The 26,661-nt window shown below is 43.5% G+C and overlaps 1 protein-coding gene across 3 annotated transcripts in view; it reads right to left on the bottom strand.

The window, feature by feature from the left end:
• Window positions 1-26,661, bottom strand: part of cdk17 (cyclin dependent kinase 17) — a 324,668-nt gene that overhangs the window by 151,717 nt on the left and 146,290 nt on the right. For all 3 annotated transcript variants that reach the window (XM_068058765.1, XM_068058767.1, XM_068058766.1), the window contains exon 3: window positions 5,766-5,914. In XM_068058765.1, the coding sequence (XP_067914866.1) occupies window positions 5,766-5,892 (127 nt within the window). In that variant the 5' untranslated portion in view covers window positions 5,893-5,914. The remainder of the gene's footprint in view (window positions 1-5,765; window positions 5,915-26,661) is intronic.

The following is a 26,661-nucleotide window of genomic DNA, read 5'->3' as shown; positions in this document are numbered from 1 at the left end:
ATGCGGGAAAAGTTCCAGTGGATTGGAAAAATGTTAATATAATGCCCTTATTCAAAAAAGGAGGGAGGCAGAAAGTAGGAAACTATAAACCAGTTATTTAACATCTGTCGTTGGGAAATTGTTAGAATCCATTATTAAGGCAGTAATAACAGGACATTTAGAAAGTCAAAATGCAATCCATCAGAGTCAGCATGGTTTTATGAAGGGTAAATCGTGTTTGACTGATTTGCTGGAGTTCTTCAAAGATGTAACAAGTAAAGTTAATAATGGGGATCCTGTAGATGTAGTATATCTGGATTTCCAGAAGGCATTTGATAAGGTGCCACACTAAAGGTTAATACACAAGGTAAGATCACATGGGGTTAGGGGCAATTTATTAGCTTGGATAGAGGATTGGCTAACCAACAGAAGAGAGAGTCAGGATAAATGGGTCCTTTTCTGGTTGGCAAGATGTAACTCGTGGGTGCCACAGGGTTCGGTCCTCTGGCCCCAACTATTTACAATCTATATTAATGACTTGGATGCAGGAATAGAAGGTACTATAATCAAATTTGCAGATGACACTAAAATAGGTGGGATAATAAGGTGCAATAAGAAAATAGGAAATTTACAAATGGATATGGATAGATTAGGTGAATGCTCCAAAATTTGGCAAATGGAGTTTAATGTGGATAAGTGTGTGGTTGTCCATTTTGGTCGGAAGAATAGAAAGGCAAATTATCTAAATGGAGAGAAACTTCAGAGTGCTTCGTTGCAGAGGGATCTGGGTGTCCTCATGCATGAATCGCAGAAAACTAGTATGCAGGTGCAGCAGGTAATAAGGAAGGCAAATGGAATTTTGGCATTTATCGCTAAAGGAATAGAGTATAAAAGTAGGGCAGTGTTGCTGCAACTGTACAAGGCATTAGTGAGGCCGCACCTGGAGTATTGCGTACAGTTTTGGTCCCCTTGACGAGGGATGTAGTTGCACTGGAGGCAGTTCAGAGGAGGTTCACTAGATTGATTCCCAGAGATGAGCGGTTTGTCTTATGAAGAGAGATTGAGCAGTTTAGGCCTTTACTCTCTAGAGTTTAGATGAGGGGAGATCTAATTGAGGTATATATGATGATTAAGGGGATCGACAAAGCAGACCTAGAGTGGATGTTTCCTCTGGTGGGGCAATCTAGAACAAGAGGTCATAGTTTTAGGATAAGGGGTGGCAGATTTAAAACAGAGATGAGGAGAAATTACTTCTCTCAAAGGATCGTGAGTCTCTGGAATTTGCTATCCCAGAGTGCGGTGGATGCCAGGACATTGAGTAAATTTAAAGGAGATAGACAGACAAATTTTTAATTCGTAATGGGTTGAAGGGTTATGGAGAACGGGCAGGCAAGTGGAGTTGAGGCTGAGATGAGATCAGTCATGATCGTACTGAATGGCAGAGCAGGCTCGAGGGGCTAAATTGCCTACTCCCGCTCCTAGTTCTTATGGGAGCTGGTGTCAAATCCAGCCACTCAAAGGGTTAAAGACCCCTCTAAAGCCAAACACATTTGATTAATAACTCAGAACTCTCAGTACTGCCTACACTCAAATCAATGGTCTTATCAAAAGGATGATGAAAGAGAAAATTAATATTTCTAATTACAAAAAGACCAATTAACAGCACATTAATATAGCTCAAAAGGCAAATATATAATAAGGCTACACTTATACAGAGTGCAATTCTAATGCTAATTTTCCTGCTCAGCACTCCACATATCACTGGTAGCAAAACACCCATGTAGTTATCAACCTGACATCTCAGCAATCAAGGTCCCTTTTCATTTATTTTCAGACTAAAGCTGCTTTGTTTTTGATTGAATTTAGTTGCAAACCCTGCACCTGCCAAGAATGAGGCATATTAATTTTGTCATATGAACCTTGATTTTAAACTGTTGCTGGAACGAGGAAATGACTTGTTAAACAGATCAGCCATGGCTGGAAAAAACATTTGCATACTAACAGACAGTGCTTGGAGGGACAAAGGGGCTATTCCCTCCTCCAATTTAACCCACAATGGACTGTGAGCACCAGGTATTATGTGTAAGACACATTCCAGGGTCAGCTAAGACAAGAGAATCCACAAACAGACGTGGTCAGACCAGCTTGTCACATGACTAACCTGCTTGGCAACCTGGGTTTTTCTGAATTGTACAAAGAGCTTGAACTGAGAAAAGACTGTTTGCTCCTGGAGTGAGAAGACCTTTCCTGTCTGCTCCCAACTCTTTCTCACAAGCCTCTGGACCCATTGAGGACACATGAACTTCAAGAGAGAAAAGTCTCCTACATCGAACAAGGTTTAAAAAGAATACTGGGCTCCAACGAAACGCAAGACCTACCTACAATCAAGGACTTTACAGCGAGTTCGAAGAACCGTAACCAAAACCATTTTCAGATATTGCCTCAAACTTTTCCACTTCATTTCTTCCGCTCTTTTCTGTCTCTACCCTCATGTGTGTATCGTGTATGCATGCCAGCATGGGCGCGTCGCATATCCATAGGCGTTAACCAAATTAGAGTTTAAGTTTAATAAAGTTCAACCTTTTTTCTTTAAACCTCAGAAAACCTGTTTGGCTAGTTTCTTTGCCTTATAATTGGAAGTTAGTGAACAAGGATTCACTAAGGGGAGCTACAAAAAAGTGTGTTTAAAATTAAACCCTGTTACCCTAAGACCAGGTGAAGGCTGAGAGGGAACCCTAGACCCCTTTCTCATCTGGTCGTAACAGCAACATTCTCTCTAACTTTTTTTTTCGAGCGCACAGGCAATTTGTTTAAGTGTGCAACTCCTTTAAATTTTTCCACGAAGCCACACACATGCAGAAACTTAAAGGGGGGAACTTTTGCACGGCCACCTTCTTGGAGGAAACGTCGATTATGGGCAACAGATATGGTGAAAATAAATAAAACCAAGGGCTGAAAACCTGAGATGCACACTCTTGGGTAGTCAAGAAGACAAAAAGAGTACTGGGATGTTTCTAGAAAGCACTGGATAGGCTGAATAGTCTCCTTCAGCACTATAAGTTTCTATGGTTCCATGCATTTTAACTTGGAATCTACCTAGCAAACCATCCCTGCTCTGATCAGCTGAAATTATTGCTGCTGGCTATCTTAAATTTGCCCTTCACAACCTATGTCCTTTCTCGTAAATGTATTTTGTCTGAAATGATTGCTATACTTTCTTCAATTAGGTACCTTCAAAACCTATAAAGCTCGCCCACTACCATCCCTACCACCCCAAGAGGAGCCCCAATTATAGCTGTCCCTTCTGATACCAGGGATCAGTTTTTAAATTATCCTTTGCACTGCCTCTGATGGTCTCAAAATGTTGCCATTACCAAAACTTTATACAGTATACAGGGCACAGATTCAGGAGAACTTCTGGGGATTTGAACTCAACTGACTGGGCAATATGTCCCAATTAACTATTTGCATTGGTAAATGCCATTTCACACTGCTCATATATGGTGAGTCAACTAATACCACTAGGTCTCTTTCAAATTCTCCCTTAGCAAGTTCAAACTCTCCATGGACTGCATCTGCTTCCCATTCTTACTTTCATTGAGTGCTTTGATTCAGAGGTTGTGATGAGCCCAATGGCTGTTCCATCTCTTTACACGGTACATAAGTCTTTTTTCCTTTCTTCTATTTCAAATTTCCCAGTTGATGCAATTTAGAAGTTTTCATTTGCCTTTTGCATCTAGGTATGTGCTTCACAGAAACATGGAATCGAACAGCACAAATGAAGGTCATTCGTTCCAACGTGTCTGTGGCAGTCTTCAAAAGAGCTTTCCAGTTAGTCCTATTTCCCTGCTCTTTTCCCATAGCCTTGCAATTTCCTCCTTTTTACTGAAGTTCTGTTTGAACGTCATAACTCAATCTACTTCCACCACCCTTCCAGGCAGTGTGTTCTAGGTCATAACAAATCACTGTGTAACAAGATAACTCAGCTCCCCACTGCTTATTTTCCTAATTACCTTATATCTGTTTCCTCTGGTTACTGACCCTCCTCCCAGTGGAAACAAATTTTCCTTATTTACTTTATCAAAATGCTTCACAATTTTAAACCTCTATTAAATCTGCCTTTAACCTTCTCTGCCTCAGGAGAACAATCCCAGCTTCTCTAGTCTCTCCACATAACTCAAGTCCTCCATTCCTGGTCTCATTCTAGTAAATCTCCTCTGCATTCTTTTCAAGGCCTTAACATCCTTCCTAAAAAGTGCTGTGCCCAGAGAATACTTCAGCGGAGGCCTAATTAGTGATCTTTAATGCTTTAGCATAACTTCCTTGTTTTTGTACTCTATTCCTCTATTTATTGAGCCAAGGACCCATATGCTTTTTCAAAAATAAGAACAGCCTTATCAACTTTCCCTGCCACCTTCAAACCTTCAAAGATTTGGGTACATAAACCCCCTGTTCAGAGATTTACAGTATACAGGGTACAGATTCAGGAGAACTTCTAGGGATTTGAACTCAACTGACTGGGCAATATGTCCCAACGAACTATTTGCATTGTTAATTGCCATTTCACACTGCTCAGAAATGGTGAGTCAATCTCTGTACTTTGTACCATTTTGTTTATATTGCCTCTCTTCATTCTTCCTTCTAAAACATATCACTTCACACTTCTCTGCATTAAACTTTATCTGCCATATGTCAGCTCATTTCGCCAGCCTGTCCACATCTTCCTGAAGTCTGCTACTACTCTCCTTAGTCCTCCTGGATAACAATTCATTCACGACAGGTTTATTCTTCACTGCCTTCCATGCAACTTTCCTCTATTCTGAGGCTGCTCCGTGAACTGACAGGAGTGAAAAATTAAATAAAATCCCAGATAACATGCCTTTGTGTACTTTCTCATACAATTTTCAACGGTAGTGATCGGAGACACGGTGTCAAAACCAGCTTGCTCCAGTATTTTGGACAAATGCTTTCAAATCACCCTAATTTAAATGCAAAAAAAAATTACCGCAGTATACAATGCTCTGTCACAAAATCTTACAATGTTTTCTCAGTCTTATAGCACTGTACCATGAAACAGGCTATTATGATCTTTAATTTGAAATGCAAATACACAGAATATACTGTAAAGCCCTAGAGTTGCCATAGTCTATAGCAGCCTGACTGACACAAAAAAGTCATTATAGTCAATAAGCTGACTTCCTAGAGCAATCTGCCCCTGCTTTAGAAAATTACAGGGTGCAAAAAATTACACGAAGCAGACTAAAATTGACCAAAACCTGTGTTACAGATTGAACAATGAGCGAAATTATGCTCCATTTTGTCGTGAGATTAAAATTAGTTTAGTCATTTCTCGCTTTGGTTTATAGTCACCTCAATTCAAAAGTTTTTTGATAAAGTAAATGACATAAATGTACAGTATTCAGTTTGAAAGTGAAGCTTACAGCAGCCCAGTGGTTGAACAGATTATTTCTCATACAAAATCACATTATGTTAATTTAAAAGCTTTAATAAAAAGCAACATGAGGAAAAGCTTTTTCACGCAGTGAGTGGTTAAGGTCTGGAATGCACTGCCTGAGAATGTGCTGGAGGGAGGTTCAGTTAAGGCACTCAAAAGGGAATTAGACAGTTATATAAAAAGGAAGAATATGCAGGGTTACGGGGAGAAGGCGGGGAAATGGCACTCGGTAAAATGCTCATTAGGAGAGCCGATGCAGACACAACGGGCCAAATGGCCTCCTTCTGTCCTGTAACAACTCTGATTCTCTGATTCTATAAAAATAACTCACCATTATCTTTGCTGCTGTTCTCTTCAATAGTCATTTGCTCTGCAAGCTCAGACAGAGACTCATCAATTGTTTGGCTGCCACGCAAGGTCAAAGAAAGCCGTCGCTTAAACTTTTTCATCTTTTCCATGAAATACTCCACTCAGAGAAGCCTGAAATTAAACATGTTAGTGATAGTTAATAGGAAGCTCATTTAGTTCCATCAATAAAAATTGAAGGGGGTGCAATAGGATTCAGCTGCACTATTAAAAAAGCAATCAACACCTCAGAATTTCTCCACTCAAAGTATCAATTGGGGGGAAAAACTTGCATATCATCACAGCCACTGTTTTTTAAATTACTATCTAAATTTAAAGGGCTTTCCAGTGAGTACTGAAGTTCAAACATAATTCTACACAAGTTGGAAATATCTGTCCAACGGAGAATGTACCAACTCACTAAACACTGAATCTCTGGTGTGGACTGTTTGATAATTTGCCCTAAATATTCCTTCTTTTAAGCTCCATATTTTGTAGTTTATTATGTTACCTTATATTATAGCAGCAGATTAAATGTATAAACCTAAATAATTTCACAGGTGCTCCCCCAAAAAGTTCCCTGGATCTCCAAACTCAACTTGCAATGTCTAAGTTGAAGAGGTACAACATGCAGAACAGCATATTGTTATGTCATTGAGTGCGATTGGAGAACTGCAAAATATAAATCTTACGACACTTAGGAAATCACACTGATATCACTGTTAAAACACAAGGCACTATTTTGTGGAAACTAATGTGGTTCAATATTTTATTTCCACTCGTGTGTTAAATAGTAATCTTGTTTATGTAAATCAAAACAAAATCAATCTGCAGGAAAAAATACTGATCTGCAGCCTTTTTCTGGTTATCCAGACTAGTAGCTAAATTAGCTTAGCTCAATTGTAGCATTCTTGCCTAAGTCAGGTTATGGATTCAAGCCCCACTCCAGCAACTTGAACACTTAATCTAGACTGACACTCGAATGCAGTACTGAGAGAGTCCTATACTGTCGGAAGTGTCATCCTTTGGATGACACTTTAAAGTAAGGACCCACCTTGCCTCTGGCCCCCCACCAACATCTTCCCTTTTCAATGGATGCAAAAGATCCCTGTGGCACTATTTGAAGAGGAGCAAAGAACTTTTCAGTGTTCTGGCTAATATTCGTCCCTCAACCTACACTAGCAGAATAGATTATCTAGTCACTTAGCTCATTGTTATTTACGACACCTCGCTGTGTGCAGACTGACTATCATATTTACCTACATAACAAGTGATGACAATTCAAAAGTACTTGTTCAGCGATGAAGCACTTTGGGATCTAAACGGCGCAATATGAACACAAGTTCTTTGTGGTTTTACAGTGTGACAGAAACAAAGCTTTGCTCAATTAACATGATGAATGGTGGGAGGAACAATGCTTCCCGGTTATGTTGTCACATCAGGGACAATTCTCTGGCTGACTCTAGGCTAGATTTTAAAAACAGGACAGAATAGGTGATAGACATGAGTAAACATACACGTAGGATCATATTTCTTTCGCTCTCCCCCTTTAAAGTGCTAAAATGATCAAATTCAAACACACATGTATAGTATAATTCTTTTTTCTAAAGTCACCATGATTATACCACAATCCCACAAGTTCCCTTTCAGACAGAATGTTCTATGCCATGCATTATATTGTGGCACACCAACACCATACCGGATACATTGCACTTGCACCAGTACAACCCAGTGCAAAATGAGTTTCAAACCAATTTCCAATGGTTGGGAGTTGCATTATGCCACTGGTTTACTCAATGTCTAGTCTTCACTTCCAATATTTTTACGTTGGATTTGTTTACGCTAGCCAGTTGCAATAAAGTTGCATAAAGGCGGGGCTAAAGTGTGGCGAGTCGAAGAGGCTTAGCAGTTGGCAGGGAAAAAGACAGAGGCGCAAGGGGAGAGCCAACTGTGTAACAGCCCCGACAAACAAATTTTTCTGCAGCACCTGTGGAAGAGCCTGTCACTCTAGAATTGGCCTTTATAGCCACTCCAGGTGCTGCTCCACACACCACTGACCACCTCCAGGCGCTTACCCATTGTCTCTCGAGATAAGGAGGCCAAAGAAGAAGAGTCAGTTGCAATACTGCATTATTACAGCCACCTCCTTTACACAGAACATTAAACTGAGATATTTCAGACATGTCATTGAAGGGACTGAGTATCTGTGAAGGGCAGATCCTGCTCACGCAGTAGTTAAAGTTTTTCTTTCTCTAGGCCAAGATTCCAACAAAAATTTAAACTGAAGTTTAATGGAGAAACACAATATGAGGCACACATTGAAGTCATTTTGTGGCAAATAGTGTTGATCCATTTAATTGCAAATTAGACAGATTTATTTCAGAAAAGTGACAGTCAAAACAACACAAGCTAACTTGGTTGGATTAGCGCTCATTTAGAAGTCTCGCACAGAAACTACATAAGCATACAGGAATTACATAACGAGAAAGGCCTCAGCCTACCTAGTTCACCTTGTACCATCGCATGCACTGAGTGTGATGAGGAGAATTTGGTAAGTAAGTGAATTTGAAGGGTTAATCCCTCAAGACTAGTTTTTGTTTTGTATACATCTAGCAATTAATTGAAATTCCTGTTTCAGTTAAGAGGTAAGTTAGGTTTCTTGCAGTTTTAAACAGGGGTATACTAACACTCAAAGTAGCTGTAGCTAGTGAATTAGGTAGCGAGCTTAAATTGGTTTCTGAGCTGTAGCAGAGCTGACAGAGCTAGTTGGTAAAGGTCGCGGGTTTGGAAGGTGCTGTCTAAGGAGCCTTGGTGCATTGCTGCAGTGCATCTTGTAGATGGTACACACTGCTGCCACTGTGCGTCGGTGGTGGAGGGAGTGAATGTTTGTAGATGGGGTGCCAATCAAGCGGGCTGCTTTGTCCTGGATGGTGTCGAGCTTCTTGAGCGTTGTTGGAGCTGCACCCATCCAGGCAAGTGGAGAGTATTCCATCACACTCCTGACTTGTGCCTTGTTGATGGTGGACAGGCTTTGGGGAGTCAGGAGGTGAGTTACTCGCCTCAGGATTCCTAGCCTCTGACCTGCTCTTGTAGCCACGGTATTTATATGGCTACTCCAGTTCAGTTTCTGGTCAATGGTAGCCCCTAGGATGTTGATAGTGGGGGATTCAGTGATGATAATGCCGTTGAATGTCAAGGGGAGATGGTTAGATTCTCTCTTGTTGGAGATGGTCATTGCCTGGCACTTATGTGGCGTGAATGTTACTTGCCACTTATCAGCCCAAGCCTGGATATTTTCTACACGGACTGCTTCAATATCTGAGGAGTCACGAATGGTGCTGAACATTGTGCAATCATCAGCGAATATCCCCACTTCTGACCTTATGACTGAAGGAAGGTCATTGATGAAGCAGCTGAAGATGGTTGGGCCTAGGACACTACCCTGAGGAACTCCTGCAGTGACATCCTGGAGCACAGATGACTGACCTCCAACAACCACAACCATCGTCCTTTGTGCGAGGTATGACTCCAGCCAGCGGAGGGTTTTCCCCGATTCCCATTAACCTCAGTTTTGCTAGGGCACCTTGATGCCATACTCGGTCAAATGCTGCCTTGATGTCAAGGGCAGTCAGTCTCACCTCACGTCTTGAGTTCAGCTCTTTTGTCCATGTTTGAACCAAGGCTGTAATGAGGTCAGGAGCTGAGTGGCCCTGGCGGAACCCATACTGAGCGTCACTGAGCAGGTTATTGCTAAGCAAGTGCCGCTTGATGGCACTGTTGATGACACTTTCCATCACTTTACTGATGATTGAGAGTAGGCTGATGGGGCGGTGGTTGGCCGGGTTGGAGTTGTCCTGCTTTTTGTGTACAGGACATACCTGGGCAATTTTCCACAGTGCAGGATAGATGCCAGTGTTGTAGCTGTACTGGAACAGCTTGGCTAGGGGCGCGGCAAGTTCTGGAGCACAGGTCTTCAGTACTATTGCCGGAATATTGTCAGGGCCCATAGCTGAAGTCTGGCATCTGTGATGCTGGGGACTTCAGGAGGAGGCCGAGATGGATCATCAACTCGGCACTTCTGGCTGAAGATTGTTGCAAAAGCTTCAGCCTTATCTTTCGCACTGATGTGCTGGGCTCCCCCATCATTGAGGATGGGGATATTTGTGGAGCCACCTCCTCCAGTTAGTTGTTTAATTGTCCACCACCATTCACGGCTGGATGTGGCAGGACTGCAGAGCTTAGATCTGATCCGTTGGTTATGGGATCGCTTCGCTCTGTCTAGCAGTTTGGCATGCAAGTAGTCCTGGGTTGTAGCTTCACCAGGTTGACACCTCATTTTGAGGTATGCCTGGTGCTGCTCCTGGCATGCCCTCCTGCACTCTTCATTGAACCAGGGTTGGTCTCCTGGCTTGATGGTAATGGTAGAGTGGGGGGATATGCCAGGCCATGAGGTTACAGATTGTGGTTGAGTACAATTCTGCTGCTGCTGATGGTCCACAGCGCCTCATGGATGCCCAGGTTTGCATTGCTAGATCTGTTCGAAATCTATCCCATTTAGCATGGTGATAGTGCCAAACACGATGGACGGTATCCTCAATGTGAAGGCGGGACTTCGTCTCCACAAGGACTGTGCGGTGGTCATTCCTACCAATACTGTCATGGACAGTTGCATCTGCGGCAGGCAGATTGGTGAGGACGAGGTCGAGTATGTTTTTCCCTCTTGTTGGTTCCCTCACCACCTGCCACAGACCCAGTCTAGCAGCTATGTCCTTTAGGACTCGGCCAGCTCAGTCAGTAGTGGTGCTACCGAGCCACTCTTGGTGATGTACATTGAAGTCCCCCACCCAGAGTACATTTTGTGCCCTTGCCACCCTCAGTGCTTCCTCCAAGTGGTGTTCAACATGGAGGAGTACTGAGTCATCAGCTGAGGGAGGGCGGTAGGTGGTAATCAGTAGGAGGTTTCCTTGCCCATGTTTGACCTGATGCCATGAGACTTCATGGGGTCTGGAGTCAATGTTGAGGACTCCCATGGCAACTCCCTCCCTACTGTATACCACTGTGCCACCAACTCTGCTGGGTCTGTTCTGCCGGTGGGACAGGACATACCCGGGGATGGTGATGGCAGTGTCTGGGACATTGTCTGTAAGGTATGATTCCGTGAGTATGACTATGTCAGGCTGTTGCTTGACTAGTCTGTGGGACAGCTCTCCCAACTTTGGCACAAGCCCCCAGATGTTAGTAAGGAGGACTTTGCAGGGTCGAGTTTGCCGCTGTCGTTTCCGGTGCCTCGGTCGATGCCGGGTGGTCCGTCCGGTTTCATTCCTTTTTATTGACTTAGTAGCAGTAGGTACAACTGAGTGGCTTGCTAGGCCATTTCAGAGGGCATGTAAGAGTTAACCACATTGCTGTGGGTCTGGAGTCACATGTAGGCCAGACCAGGTAAGGACAGCAGATTTGCTTCCCTAAAAGACATTAGTGTCCTTTACAGGCCACCAAACAGTAATGGTAGTGTGAGGCATGGTATTAATCAGGAGATTAGAGAAGCATGTGGCATGGGTAATACAGTAATCATGGATAACTTCAATTTGCATATAGACTGGGTAAACCAAATGAGCACTAATGCTGTGGAGGACAAGTTTCTGGAGTGTGGTCGGGATGATTTTCTAACAGCATGTTGAGGAACCGACTCGAGAACAGGCTATTTTAGATATCGTATTCAGTAATGAGAAATGGCTAATTAATAATCTTATTGTAAAAGCACCTTTAGGGATGAGTGACCAAAATATGATGGAATTTTACATTATGTTTGAAAGTGAGGTAGTTCAACCTGAAGCCAGGGTGTTAAATTTGAACAAAGGAAATTATGAAGGTATGAGGGGCAAATTGGCTCAAGTGGATTGGGAAAATACATTAAAAGGTACGACAGTACATAGGCAATGGATAGTCTTTAAAGAAATATTAAATAGTTTACAGCAACTATACATTCCTTCAAGGCACAAAAACCCCAAAAGTAAAGGCAGTCAACCGTGGATAACAAAGGAAGTAAAGGATTGTATAAGATTAAAAGCAAAGGCCTATAAAGTTGCCAGAAATAGTAGTAAACCTGAGGATTGGGAGGATTTTAGAATACAGCAAAGGAGGGCGAAGAAAGAAGAATAGAATATGAATGTAAACTAGCAAAAAATATAAAAACGGACTGTAAAAGCTTCTACAGATATGTAAAAAGGAAACGTTTGGCTAAGGCAAATGTGGGTCCATTACAGGCAGAGTCAGCAGAATTTATAATGGGGAATAGAGAAATGGCAGAGAAGCTAAATAATTACTTTGTGTCTGTCTTCACTGAGGAAGCTACAAGAAATCTCCCAGAATTAGAGATCCAAGCGATTAGGGGGAAATGAGGAATTGAAGAAAATTAATATTAGTAGGAAGTTTGTATTGGAGAAATTAATGGCGCTGAAGGTTGCTAAGTCTGCAGCACCTGATATTCTACATCCAAGAGTGTTGAAAGAAGTAGCTATGGAGGTAGCGGATGCATTGATGATCACCTTCCAAAACTCTATAGATCCTGGAGCAGTTCCTGCAGACTGGAAGGTAGCAAATGTCACCTCACTATTTAAGAAGGGAAGGATAGAGAAAGCAGGGAACTACAGACCTGTTAGCCTTACATCAGTCATTGGGAAAATGCTAGAATCTATACTCAAGGATGTGATAAATGGATATTTGGATAATAATGATCTGACTGGACATAGTCAACATGGATTTATGAATGGAAAATCATGTTTGACAAACCTGTTGGGAGTTTTTTTGAGGATGTTACTAACATAATTGATAAAGGGGAGTCGGTGGACGTGGTATACTTGGACTTTCAGAAGGCTTTTGATAAAGTCCCCCACAGGAGATTGGTTAGCAAAATTAAAGCACATGGGATAGGAGGTAATCTACTGGCATGGATTAAGAATTGGTTAACAGGCAGAAAACAGTGAGTAAGAATAAATGGGTCATTCTCGCGCTGGTAGGCTGTTACTAGCGGGGTACCGCAGGGATCAGTGCTTGGGCCCCAGCTGTTCACAATATATATCAATGATTTGGATGAGGGACCAAATGTAATATTTCCAAGTTCACAGATGACACAAAACTAGGTGGGAATGTGTGTTGTGAGGAAGATGCAAGGCGGCTTCAAGGGGATTTGGACAGACTTAGTGAGTGGGCAAGAATGTGGCAGATGGAATATAATGTGGAAAATTGTGAGGTTATCGACTTTGGTAGGAAGAACAGATGTGCAGAGTATTTCTTAAATGGTAAGAGATTAGAAAGTGTCGATGTCCAAAGGGACCTGGGTGTCCTGGTCAATAAGTCACTGAAAGCTAACATGCACATGCAGCAAGCAATTAGGAAGGCGAATGGTATGTTAGCCTTTATCACAAGAGAATTTGAGTACAGGAGTAGTGAAGTGTTGTTTCGATTGTACAGAACCTTGGTTAGACCTCACTTGGAGTACTGTGCGCAGTTTTGGTCCACTTAACTTAAGAAGAATATTATTACCATAGAGGGAGTGCAACGAAGATTCACCAGACTTGATCCCGGGATGGCGGGACTGTCCTATGAAGACAGACTGGGGAAACTGGTCCCGTATTCTCTAGAGTTTCGAAGAATGAGAGGTGATCTCATTGAAACCTACAAAATACTTAAAGGGATAGACAGGGCAGATGCAACTAAGATGTTTCCCCTGGTTGGAGAGTCTAGAAGCAGGGGACACAATTTCAAAATAAGGGGGAAGCCACTTAGGAGCGAGATGAGCAGAAATTTCTTTATTCAAAGGGTTGTGAATCTTTGGAATTCTCTACCCCAGAGGGCTGTGAAAGCTCAGTCATTGAGTATGTTTAAAGCAGAGATTGACAGATTTCTAAATACAAATGACATACGGGGATATGGGGATAGTGTGGGAAAAAGTCTTGAACTGGATGATCAGCCATGATCATAGTGAATGGTGGGGCAGGCTCGATGGGCTGAATGGCCTACTCCTGCTCCTATGTTCCTATGATACAATGATATATTGATTGCCATGGTTAATCAACAACTCTATCAATTCATTTATAACAGACTCAGACAGATGTGAGGAAAATGGTAGAAAGTAGGGAAAGCTTGGGAAAGTAGGGAAATCCAAAGTTGCTGCCAAGCACGCTACACTAACCATTTTCTATTTCTCAAATTACTAATATATATTTCAAAATATTATCTTCTGAAATAAATCTAATGTGCAATTAAACAGATCATCCCAATTGCTTCCACCATTTCCCTCGGGACCCTGCATCATAGATTTACCACACTACTCCACTGAAATAACGTTTCCGTAGATTCCTTTTGAAATTATCGCTCCTTCAAGCCAGGCCCCATCTTCTGGTTCCACTGTTCGGATAAGGTGAAATAGCTTGAAATGGTCTACATTATCCAGCTCCTTTAGAACCTTAAAAAGGCAATATTGTGTTGGGCAGGATTTTCTCTGCGGCCTTCAGGACTCTGCCGTCAGGTTCAAATGGGTGTCAGAAATCTGCATAGTTTGGGGAACAGTCACTCACCAGTGTGAACTGGCCAATTATTGGCCAGAGAGCAGGCTTGCCGTCCAATTAAGGACGGCAGGTGGGCTCTCGAGGGCCAATAGGAGGCCCTCCAGCTCGGAAGCAGCAGCAGGATGCCATAGCAGATAAGTGAGGGAGAGAGCGCCCCAAAATGGAGGTGTCCCCTTTCTAACTTTTTCAAATAAAAAAAAAAAGGCCTTTGTAGCTGGACCACGACTGTATGGAGGGTGGGGGGGGGAGGGAAACCACTCCACAGGGTGGCCTCCAAATGCAGCTAAACCCAGGGAGGCAGGGAGGGCCTCTAAACTTGCCTGGACTGCTGGTCCCCAAGTCTGTCGCCAGGAGGCCGCCTCCAGGCAGCTGCACTGCGGGGACCTGGAGGCTCACTGGAAAATCCCTGTCTACCTCCGACAACAGGCCGTAACAGTCCCTTAACCAGGCCAATTGCAGCAGCAGGCAGCACTGCATCATGCTCTCCACCAGCCCCCCGCCAAAATCTCATGTCCAGGAAAATGGCCCGGGGCAGAATGGAGCCAGGGAACCGGCAAGCCCCCCCAACGGCGTGAAATTCCGCGCTCGCCCACCTCTGTTCCTGGCCCAGTCCAGGGCTAAAAATTCAACTCATCATCCCTCAACCTTCTCTTTTCCATGAAAGAGAGTCTAAATACATAACCGCTCATCACAATCCAATCCCTCCAACACCTCAATCATTCTGGTTGCCTTCTTCTGCATCCTCTTAATAGCTGCAGAATTCTTTTTGCAGTGTCGCAAGCAGAACTGCACACCATATTCTAAATGCCACTGCATTAATGATTTATGCATATGCAGGATTACTCATACATTCCAATATGTGACAAGAGGTAGAGGGAGCAGAAGTTTAGGGAAGGAGGTCCAGAGGGTATCCACTGAGGATATCCCGGGGGCGGGGCAGTTGGAATACTACAAGACATTCGATCCCGCACAAAACCATGTGATTTTCAGGGACAGGCAAAAAAAAAGATAAAAAGCCAAGTCAGCCTGGGGGAAAAAAATCTGGGAAATTTCTCTCCGACCATCCCCCCCACCCATCCCCACCCCGAGGCAGGTCAAAACGAGCTCAGGAGATCTCTCTGCCCCTAAATTCTATGCAGGACCTACGTTTTGTAACGGAGTGATCTCCGCCCCAGCTGGAAACAGGTCTAGTTCACACGAATGAATTTAGCTAAATGGTGAAAAATGCACACGTCAGCAGCCTGTTCCAGAAGTCCACAATTCAGAAGATCATAAGAAACAGGAGAAGTAGTAGGTTATTTGGCCCTCGAGCCTTCTCCACCATTCAATAAGATCATGGCTGATCTGATTCTGGCCTCAACTCCAATTTCCTGCCAGCCCCCTTGACTTCCTTATAGGGCCGGATGAAATGAACCCCAGGCTGTTAAAAGAAGCGAGAGAGGAAATAGCAGATGCTCTGAACATCATTTTCCAGTCCTCACTGGATACAGGTGTGGTGCTGGAGGATTGCAGGACTGCAAACGTGTACCTCTGTTTAAAAAGGGAGTGAGGGACAGACATAATAATTACAGGCCAGTCAGTCTAACCTCAGTAGTGGGCAAATTATTGGAATCAATTCTGAGAGACAGGATAAACTGTCACTTAGAAAGGCACAGATTAATCAAGGATAGTCACCGTGGCTTTGTTAAGAGAAGATCTTGTCTGACCAACTTGAACAAATATTTTGAAGTAACAAGGAAGATAGATGACAGTAGTGCAATTGATGTGGTCTACATGGATTTTAGCAAGGCTTTCGACAAGGTCTCACATGACAGACTGGTTAATGGGATCCAGGGAAATGTAACAAGGTGGATACAAAATTGGCTCAGTGGCAGGAAACAAAGGGCAATTGTTGACGGATGTTTTTGTGACTGGAAGGCTGTTTCCAGTGGCATTCCGCAGGGCTCAGTACTGGGTCCCCTGCTTTTTGTGGTACGTATTAATGATTTGGACGTAAATGTAGGGGGCACGACCAAAAAGCTTGCAGGCGACACAAAGATTGGCCGCACGGTAGATAGCAAGGAGAATAGCTGTAGGCTGCAGGAAGATATTGGATGGTCTGGTCAGATGGGCAGAAAAGTGGCAAATGGAATTCAACCTGGAGAAGTAGGAGGTGATGCATTTGGGGATGTCAAACAAGGCAAAGGAATACACGATTAATGGGAAAATACTGAAAACTGTAGAGGAAGTAAGGGACCTTGGAGTGAATGCCCACAAATCCCTGAAGGTAGCAGGACAGGCTGATAAAGTGGTTAAGAAGGCATTTGGAATCCTTTCCTTTATTAGCCAAGGTATAGAATATAAAAACAGGGAGGTAATGCTGGAACTGTATAAATCACTGGTGATGCCACAACTTGAGTACTGTGTGCAGTTCTGGTCACCTCATTACAGAAAGGATGTAACTGCACTAGAGAGGGTACAGAGGATGTTGCTGGGACTGGAAAAATGCAGTTATGAGGAAAGATTGGATAGGATGGGACTGTTCTCCTTGGAACAGAGAAGGCTGAGGGGAGATCTGATTGAAATGTACAGAATTTTGAAGGGCCTGGATAGAGGGGAGGTGAAGGGCCCATTTACCTTCGCAGAGAGGTCAGTGACTGGGGACACAGATTTAAAGTGATTGGTAGAAAGATTAGGGGGGAGATTTGGAAATATTTTCACCCAGAGGGTGGTGGGAGTCTGGATATGCACTTCAAGTGCCGTACTCTGCAGGGCTCTGGGCCAAATGCTGTAAGGTGGGATTAGAATGGGTGGATCGTTTTTTGGCTGGCACAGACATGATGGGCCAAATGGCCTCCTTCTGTGCCATAAACCTCTATGATTCTATCAAAAATCTGTCTAACTCAGCCTTGAATACATTCAATGGCCCAGTCTCCACAGCTATCTATATACTTGGAAGAGAATTCCAAAGATTAACGACCCTCAGAAAAGAAACTCCTCCTCATCTCCATCTTAAAAGAGAGGTCCCTTATTTTGAAACTATGCCCCCTAGTTATAGATTCCCCCACAAGTGGAAACATCCTCTGCAGAGGGGGTTGGGTGGGGGGAGGGGGGGGTCCTGTCTCCGCCAAAATTTAGTTCTGGGCGGGAAGGCCGTTCATGTGAACAGCCTTCCAGCCCCGCTGCCAATTGAGACCCACCTCCCCCGTGATCCCCACTCCACGAGACATGTCCTGCCCTGAACTACCTGAGGCCCGGTTCAAACAACGCTCCACAGCCTCCACTGGGTGTACTTGCAGCAGTAGCCATCATCTCAGCAGTGGCGCTGCAGACAGCTGCCAGCCTCTGTTTGGCCAACAGCTCTGCAAGGGCAGAACTTCTGGAGACGGGGTCCTTGATCACGTGAAAGCCCACCGTTGTTCACTTGAGTGCCTAATTGGCACTACATTTGGCATGCCTTAGATAGAAGAGGTGACGCAGGGATCTTGGCGTCCGATTCTGTGGACGTTGGAGACACCCGCCACCAGGATACAACTCCCCCCGCTTTGTGTTCTCCTCACAACTTCTTTTCCTACCTATCTTTGCATCGGCAGCAAATTTGGCTACCATACACTCAGTCCCTTCATTTAAGTCATTAATATAGATCATAGGGAAGCATTTAATTGGAACAAATGGTCAAATGGAACTATCAATTCCTTTCATTGTCTAATAAAGCTTGATCAGATCACCCCTAAGTCTATACTTCTTGAAAGTGTAGAGTCCAGGCTCTTTAGCCTATTTTAATAAGGAGAACCAGGGGTAAAAATGTTAAGTTGTGTAAGACCAGATCTAGGTTAAAGGTCATGAGGTGGTTCTTTTCCCAGACAAAAGTGGATCTCTGGAACAGGCTGCCATTTTGTTCAGTGGACACTGATTCGCTAAATTCTTTCAAATGACAGCTGGATCTATTTTTGGCTGGGGCAGAGATCACCTCTTAAGAAAGTAGGTACAACTGAACATTAAGGGCCTGAGTGATCTGCTGCTCTAGTTTTGCATGCCAAACTGAGTTGAAATGGAATTTTCCAGATTTCCCACTGCCCCACAATCACCCCCCTCCCACTCCCAAATTGGTCTTGGGGTTTCAAATCTGCTTTCGTCTCTCCCAGGAAATCATGATTTCAGATGGATTGGGTGTATATATTATGATACACAAGGTACCACAATTATATGGGGACAAGTTGAATGACCAGAGGGTCTTTACCTGCCCATCATTGTTTGTATGTTTTAAGATACTTTGTGTTGGGAATTAGTCTAGCTTCCCTCTTCTACATCCTTTTCAAAGCCTCAATATCACCCACCATGTCAGGAGACGAAAACTGGTCACAGTATTCCAAGTAAGGCCTGTACAAGAGTCTTGTACAGGGACAAAACAGTATGCCTCACCTTTTAATTAACAGTCCTATGAATATACAACAACTCCACATAAGCTATTGCTTCACACCATTGCCCATAAGCCATTAGAGATCTATGCCCTCGAATGCCAAGATCTCCCTTTCTCCACCTTCTTTTATGCTTTCTCCTGAAGGGTGTATGGAAGTTGGGCATTCACCCTGCCCACATGCACAACACTGCACTTTTCCAAACGAAACATCATTTGTCAGTCACGAGCCCAATGCCCCAACATATCAAGATTCATCTGAAGAAGTACAGCATCGGCCACAAACTTAACACTTGCATAAATCTTAGTATCGTCTGTAAATTTGCAGATTGCGCCCCTAACAACCACATCTGGATGATTCATAAAAATAGTAAAGAGCAACGGCCTGATCTGCAGGAAAACACTGGCAACTGGTCTCCACACAGAATCAAAACCATTTGTAACTACTTTCTGCCAGGAAGTCCTCAATCCAGCTCAGTATATTATCACTAATAACCAGAGGCTTTGATCTTGTAGTGAAGCCTCTTGATGGTACCTTATCAAAGCTTTTTAGAAGTCTAAGCAGGCAATGTCAACTGGGCTTCCTTCATCCACCATCTTGGTGACTTCTTTGAAAAATACAATCAAACTTATGAGACATGACCTTAATTTTATTAAGCCATATTGGGTGTCCTTAATATGTCCCTCCCTAGCCAAGCAGTCATATAATTGCATCCCTAATGATTTCCTCAAGCATATTCCTTATTACTGATATCTAACTAATGGATATATAGTTACCCAGGTTCATCTTGGCACCTTTTTTTTTAAAAAAAGGCATAGACTACATTAGCTTCCTTCCAGTCCACGGGAACCATCTTAGGGTGCAGTAAGTTATTAAAAATACAGGCTAGGGGCTCGCATAGCACATGTCCCATCTCCCTAAGGACCCCCTGGTGGGTATTATCTGGCCCGGCTGCTTCATTTTTATGTTCTTAATTCTATCTAAAATAATAGGTTCATCTAATGATGTAAGTAATAAAACATTTCTTATGTTATGCTCAACTAGGAGTAAGGAATTCAGCCTTTTGAGCCTTCTCTGCCATTAAATAATTTGGTAACACTCCCATGGGATGTTCTACTACGTTAAAGATGCTATATAAATACAAGTTGTTGAGGTTGTTCAGCAGCATCTGTGGAGCATCTGCTTTTATATTATTGTTGAGGTTGTTGTTGAGCTGAGCTAACTGTCAGGAGGGTGATGTGAGGTGGGACGATGACTGATGATCCACCGAGGGGGTCAGTGAAAAAGAGGCATTAGGGATCGGCTAGATAAATTAACCTCAAGAGCAAGCTGAAGAAGATGGTTGCCAGGAACGGCAAGTTGTGACATTCAGATTGCTGCTCTGGAATAACAGCAAGGCGCATGATGGCAAAGAGAAACGATAATTTACATGGACCAGTGGCAATGGGCAGGTGGTCATAAATAAAAACAAGAAATGCTGGAAATACTCAGCAGGTCCCGGCAGCTTCTGTGGAGAGAGAAGGTCATGACTGAGATAAGAACTACAACCAGTCCAATATATCGAACAGCCTGTCTGAAGGAGGTATGCCTCCAAGCAGGAAGCAACATTGGCATGAAGCCCGACTCAGTGACAAATTTAAGCCTGATTTGCGGGTCAGTAGGAAAGTCAAGGTTTAACTTGGAACTAGTGGTGGAAAAAATCAGCCTGAGGGTTCAAATGAAGTCCAGCTCAGGAAGCAGAAGAGGAGCGCCGTTTAATCCGGGAGATATCGAAGGAATCCACGATCCATTGAAAGAGGGTGAATGAATCAGGAACCAACAGAGATTGTTCCAAAAACAGCAGAGGACTCGAGAGCACAACAATGATCCTTAATTTTATTTACATTTATTCACCAGCCTGTTGATTTCTCTTGCAATTGCACTTTGTGGATTTCCGCCAATGTAGAAATGTATGCTTTATGTACAAAAGTGGCTCTGAAACTACAACAGCAAAGATTTGGGTTGACAATTTCCAAAGCCATTTTCCTATATTATATAGAACAAGCATCAGCAGTATCAATTAAGTGGGGAAACAGAAGCCAGTAGGTGAAGAATTCTGTGCAACCAGATGATTTGAGACTAAGCATTCTACAACTATTTTGCCTTTTTAAGCTTTCTCCAGAATTATATATTTGGGTCAGCAAAACACAAAACACGATTAGATCAACTTAAGCCATGCTGAGTATACATTTCCACAGAGAGCCAAGGCCTGGATATTAAAGGGGAAATTATCTGCAATATTTTGTGGTTTAATAATTGAATTTTGGGAAAAGTTAACATTTAAAAACAATTCAATTTCAATTTGCAATTGATAGAATAGGGCCACAAATACTACAGGGTGAAATTTTCAGTGTCTTTGTGTCCGAAGAAGTGTAATTGAGATGTAAAAGATTGAGGAAAATTAGTCGCAAGTGTATCGCATGCATATTGACCCCATGCTTGAATTTCCTTGCTCTTTAACGCCAATTTTATTGACCCTTGCATCCAAATACTGATTATAATGGCTACACACCAGGCTAAACAGATGTATCTGCCGTTATAAAAACAAGAAATGCTGGAACCACTCAGCAGGTCTGGCAGCATCTGTGAAAAGAGAAGCAGAGTTAGCGTTTCGGGTCAGTGACCCTTCTTCGGAACTGGGTCACTGACCCGAAACGTTAACTCTGCTTCTCTTTTCACAGATGCTGCCAGACCTGCTGAGTGAATCCAGCATTTCTTGTTTTTATTTCAGATTTCCAGCATCCGCAGTATTTTGCTTTTATTTTTATGTATCTGCCGTTACACTGGTTCAAAACTGGAGTAAAACTAGCGCATTTTAAGCACCATTTCTGGTTTCTCTGCAATTTAAGAATTTATCACCGAGGCTCACACAATCATTTCTATTTCCTATAATGCACTTTCACAGTTTCAGTACAAATCACATTTAAAAATAGAAGCACTTCCATGACTGGATGTTCTTAAGCCCGCTGTGGCTAATGTGCATGAGTGATAGTTAGATAACTTGATACTTTCATTTTGATACCTGAAATATATGGTGTGAGTTTGCCATTTTCCTCAGGCCTCAATTGTTAACATTAATTTCTGTTTGTTTATGCCCATTTTAAAATTTCGCATGCTACAATTTGGCAGGAAATTTGCGTGTAAACAGACATTGGCAGAATGGTCATAATTTTGGGTATAACTTTCCAATGATGCTTCACAGGAAATTAGACCCACACCAGACGATTGTGATGTAAAAGAAAATTATTTTTAATGGCAACCTCCCATCTCCCATTTTCGTGGCATATATAGTGTGGCTGAGTGGGCTCAGCAGAACGTTTCTGTAAAAAAAAAATCAGGAGTCTGTAATTTTCAGAGAAAAACAGTATTTGTGAGAGTATGAGATATAACAAAGGCTATGGACCCTGGCAACATCCTGGCTTTAGAGCTGAAGATCTGTTCTCCAGAACTAGCCGCATCTCTAGTTAAGTTGTTCCAGTACAGCTACAACACTGGCATCTACCCGACAAAGTGAAAAATTGCCAAAATATGTCCTGTTCTGAATATTCAAAAGGTATTTGACACCTCGGAAGGACAGGAAGCTAGGAAAAGGTGGTGGGGAATTAAAGATGGCATTAGTACTATAGTGAGAGATGACCTTAGCTCTAAAGATGAAGATGTAGAGTCAGTTTGGGTAGCGATAAGAAATAGCAAAGTTAAGAAGTCACTTGTGGGAGTAGTTTTTAGGCGCCCTAACAGTAGCTACACTGTCGGACAGAATATACAGGAAGAAATAATGGGGGCTTGTAAGAAAGGTACAGCAATAATCCTGGGTAATTTTAATCTACATAGAGATTGGACGAATCAGATTGGTAAAGGGAGTCTGGAAGCTGAGCTCCGAGAGTGTATTCGGAACAATTTCTTAGAGCAGTACATTCTAGAGCCAGAGAGCAGGCTATTCTAGACCTGGTAACGTGCAATAAGACAGGATTAATGAATGATCCCATAGTAAAAGGAGCCTCTAGGTAGCAGTGTTTTAGACTTAAATAAAGGCAATTACAAGGGTATGAAGGCAGAGCTGGCTAAAGTGAACTGGAAAATTAGTTTAAAGGGTAGGACAGCAGAGCTGCAGTGGCAGACATTTAAGCAGATATTTCATAACACTCAGCAAACATACATCCCAGTGAGAAAGACAGACTATGGGAAGGATGCACCATCCATGGCTAACGAAGGAAGTTAAAGATGGTACCAAATTGAAAGAAAAGAAGTGTACAGTTCTGCGAAGATTAATGGCAAGCCAGAAGATTGGACGGAACTTAAAAACCAGTAAAGAATGACGAAAAAAAGGAGGGAATAATTAGAGTATGGGCGAAGGCTAGCTAGAAATAAAAACGGATAGCAAGAGTTTTGAGAAGTAGTTGAAAAGGAAAGGAGTAACTAAAGTGAGCGTTGGTCCTCTTGAGAGAGAGTCTGGGGAATTAATAATGGGAAATAAGGAAATGGCGGAAGCGTTGAATAGATATTTTGTGTCTGTCTTCACTGTAGGAGACACAAATGACATGCCAGAAATACTTGTAAATCAAGAGGTGAAAGGAAGGGAGAAAGTTAAAACAATTACAATCATCAGGACAGTATTGGTAGGAAAGAGGAAGTCCCGCCTTCACATTGAGGATACCCTCCATCGTGTTGTGTGGCATTACCACCGTGCTAAATGGGATAGATTTTGAACAGATCTAGCAATGCAAAACTGGGCATCCATGAGGCGCTGTGGACCATCAGCAGCAGCAGAACTGTACTCAACCACAATCTGTAACCTCACGGCCCGGCATATCCCCCACTCTACCATTACCATCAAGCCAGGAGACCAACCCTGGTTCAATGAAGAGTGCAGGAGGGCATGCCAGGAGCAGCACCAGGCATACCTCAAAATGAGGTGTCAACCTGGTGAAGCGACAACACAGGACTATCTGCATGCCAAACTGCGTAAGCAGCATGTGAAAGACAGAGCGAAGCGATCCCATAACCAACGGATCAAATCTAAGCTCTGCAGTCCTGCTGCATCCAGCCGTGAATGGTGGTGGACAATTAAACAACTAACTGGAGGAGGTGGCTCCACAAATATCCCCATCCTCAATGATGGGGGAGCCCAGCACATCGGTGCAAAAGATAAGGCTGAAGCATTTGCAACAATCTTCAGCCAGAAGTGCCGAATTGATGATCCATCTCGGCCTCCTCCTGAAGTCCCCAGCATCACAGTTGCCATACTTCAGCCAATTCGATTCACTCCGCGTGATATCAAGAAACGAATGAAGGCACTGGATACTGCTAAGGCTATGGGCCCTGACAATATTCCGGCAATAGTACTGAAGACTGTGCTCCAGAACTTGCCGCGCCCCTAGCCAAGCTGTTCCAGTACAGCTACAACACTGGCATCTACCCTGCAATGTGGAAAATTGCCCAGGTATGTCCTGTACACAAGAAGCAGGACAAGTCCAACCCGGCCAATTACCGCCCCATCAGCCTACTCTCAATCATCAGTAAAGCGATGGAAGGTGTCATCAACAGTGCCATCAAAGCGGCACTTGCTTAGCAATAACCTGCTCAGTGACGCTCAGTTTGGGTTCTGCCAGGGCCACTCAGCTCCTGACATTACAGCCTTGGTTCAAACATGGACAAAAGAGCTGAACTCAAGAGGTGAGCTGAGAGTGACTACCCTTGACATCAAGGCAGCATTTGGCCGAGTATGGCATCAAGGAGCCTTGGCAAAACTGAGGTCAATGGGAATCAGGGGAAAAACCCTCCACTGGCTGGAGTCATACCTAGCACAAAGGAAGATGGTTGTGGTTTAGTTTTAGTTTAGAGATACAGCACTGAAACAGGCCCTTCGGCCCACCGAGTCTGTGCCGGCCATCAACCACCCATTTATACTAATCCTACACCAATTCCATATTCCTACCACATCCCCACCTATCCCTATATTTCCCTCCCACCGACATATATTAGGGGCAATTTATAATGGTCAATTTACCTACCAACCTGCAAGTCTTTGGCATGTGGGAGGAAACCGGAGCACCCGGAGGAAACCCACGCAGACACAGAGAGAACTTGCAAACTCCACACAGGCAGTACCCAGAATTTAACCCGGGTCGCTGGAGCTGTGAGGCTGCGGTGCTAACCACTGCGCCGCCCCTGGTTGTTGGAGGTCAATCATCTCAGCTCCAGGACATCACTGCAGGAGTTCCTCAGGGTAGTGTCCTAGGCCCAACCAACTTCAGCTGCTTCATCAATGACTTTCCTTCAATCAGAAGGTCAGAAGTGGGGATGGACGCTGATGATTGCACAATGTTCAGCACCATTCGTGACTCCTCAGATACTGAAGCAGTCCATGTAGAAATGCAGGAAGACCTGGACAATATCCAGGCTTGGGCTGATATGTGGCAAGTAACATTCGCGCCACATAAGTGCCAGGCAATGACCATCTCCAACAGGAGAGAATCTAACCATCTCCCCTTGACATTCAATGGCATTACAATTGCTGAATTCCCCACTATCAACATCCTAGAAGCTACCATTGACCAGAAATTGAACTGGAGTAGCCATATAAATACTGTGGCTACAAGCGCAGGTCAGAGGCTAGGAATCCTGAGGCGAGTAACTCACCTCCTGTCTCCCCAAAACCTGTCCACCATCAACAAGGCACAAGTCAGGAGTGTGATGGAACACTCTCCACTTGCCTGGATGGGTGCAGCTCCAACAACACTCAAGAAGCTCGACACCATCCAGGACAAAGCACCCCATCTACAAACATTCACTCCCTCCACCACCGACGCACAGTGGCAGCAGTGTGTACCATCTACAAGATGCACTGCAGCAATGCACCAAGGCTCCTTAGACAGTACCTTCCAAACCCGCGACCTCTGCCAACTAGAAGGACAAGGGCAGCAAATGCATGGGAACACCACCACCTGCAAGTTCCCCTCCAAGTCACACACCATCCTGACTTGGAACTATATCGCCGTTCCTTCACTGTCGCTGGGTCAAAATCCTGGAACTCCCTTCCTGACTGCACTGTGGGTGTACCAACCACAAATGGACTGCAGCGGTTCAAGAAGGCAGCTCACCATCACTTTCTCAAGGGCAATTAGGGATGGGCAATAAATGCTGGCCCGGCCAGCGACACACACATCCCATGAATGAATAAAAAAAATCAGGGAAAGAGTACTGAGAAAGATATTCGAACTAAAGGCTGACAAGTCCCCAGGATCTGATGGCCTATATCCTAGGGTCTTAAATGAAGTAGCTGCTGAGATAGATGCATTGGTTGTAATTTTCCAAAATTCGCTAGATTCTGGAAAAGTTCCATCAAATTGGAAAACATCCATTGCAACTCCTCTATTCAAGAAAGGAGGGAGACAAAAAGGAGGAAACTACAGGCCAGTTAGCCTAATATTTGTCATAGGGAAGATGCTAGAATCTATTATTGAGGAGGTTATAGCAAGGCACTTAGAAACTCTTTATGTGATCAGGCAGAGTCAATATAGTTTTGTGAAAGGGAAATCATGTTTGACTAATTTATTAGAGTTCTTTGAGGAAGTAACAAGCAAGGTGGATAAAGGGGAGCCTGTCGATGTGGTGTACTTGGATTTCCAAAAGGTATTTGATAAGGTGCCACATTAAAGGTTACGACACAAAATAAAAGCTCATGGTGTAGGGTGTAACATATTAGCATGGACAGAGGATTGGTTAGCTAACAGGAAACAGAGTAGGAATAAATGGGGTGTTTTCAGGTTGGCAAGCTATAACTCGTGGAGTACCACAGGGATCAGTGCTGGAGCATCAACTATTTACAATCTATATCAATGACTTGGATGAAGGGACCTCATGTATGTTTGCTAAATTT

The sequence above is a fragment of the Heterodontus francisci genome, chromosome 27 (genome assembly GCF_036365525.1).
Source record: "Heterodontus francisci isolate sHetFra1 chromosome 27, sHetFra1.hap1, whole genome shotgun sequence".
NCBI lineage: Eukaryota > Metazoa > Chordata > Chondrichthyes > Heterodontiformes > Heterodontidae > Heterodontus > Heterodontus francisci.
This window is presented reverse-complemented; position numbering and strand designations above follow the sequence as displayed.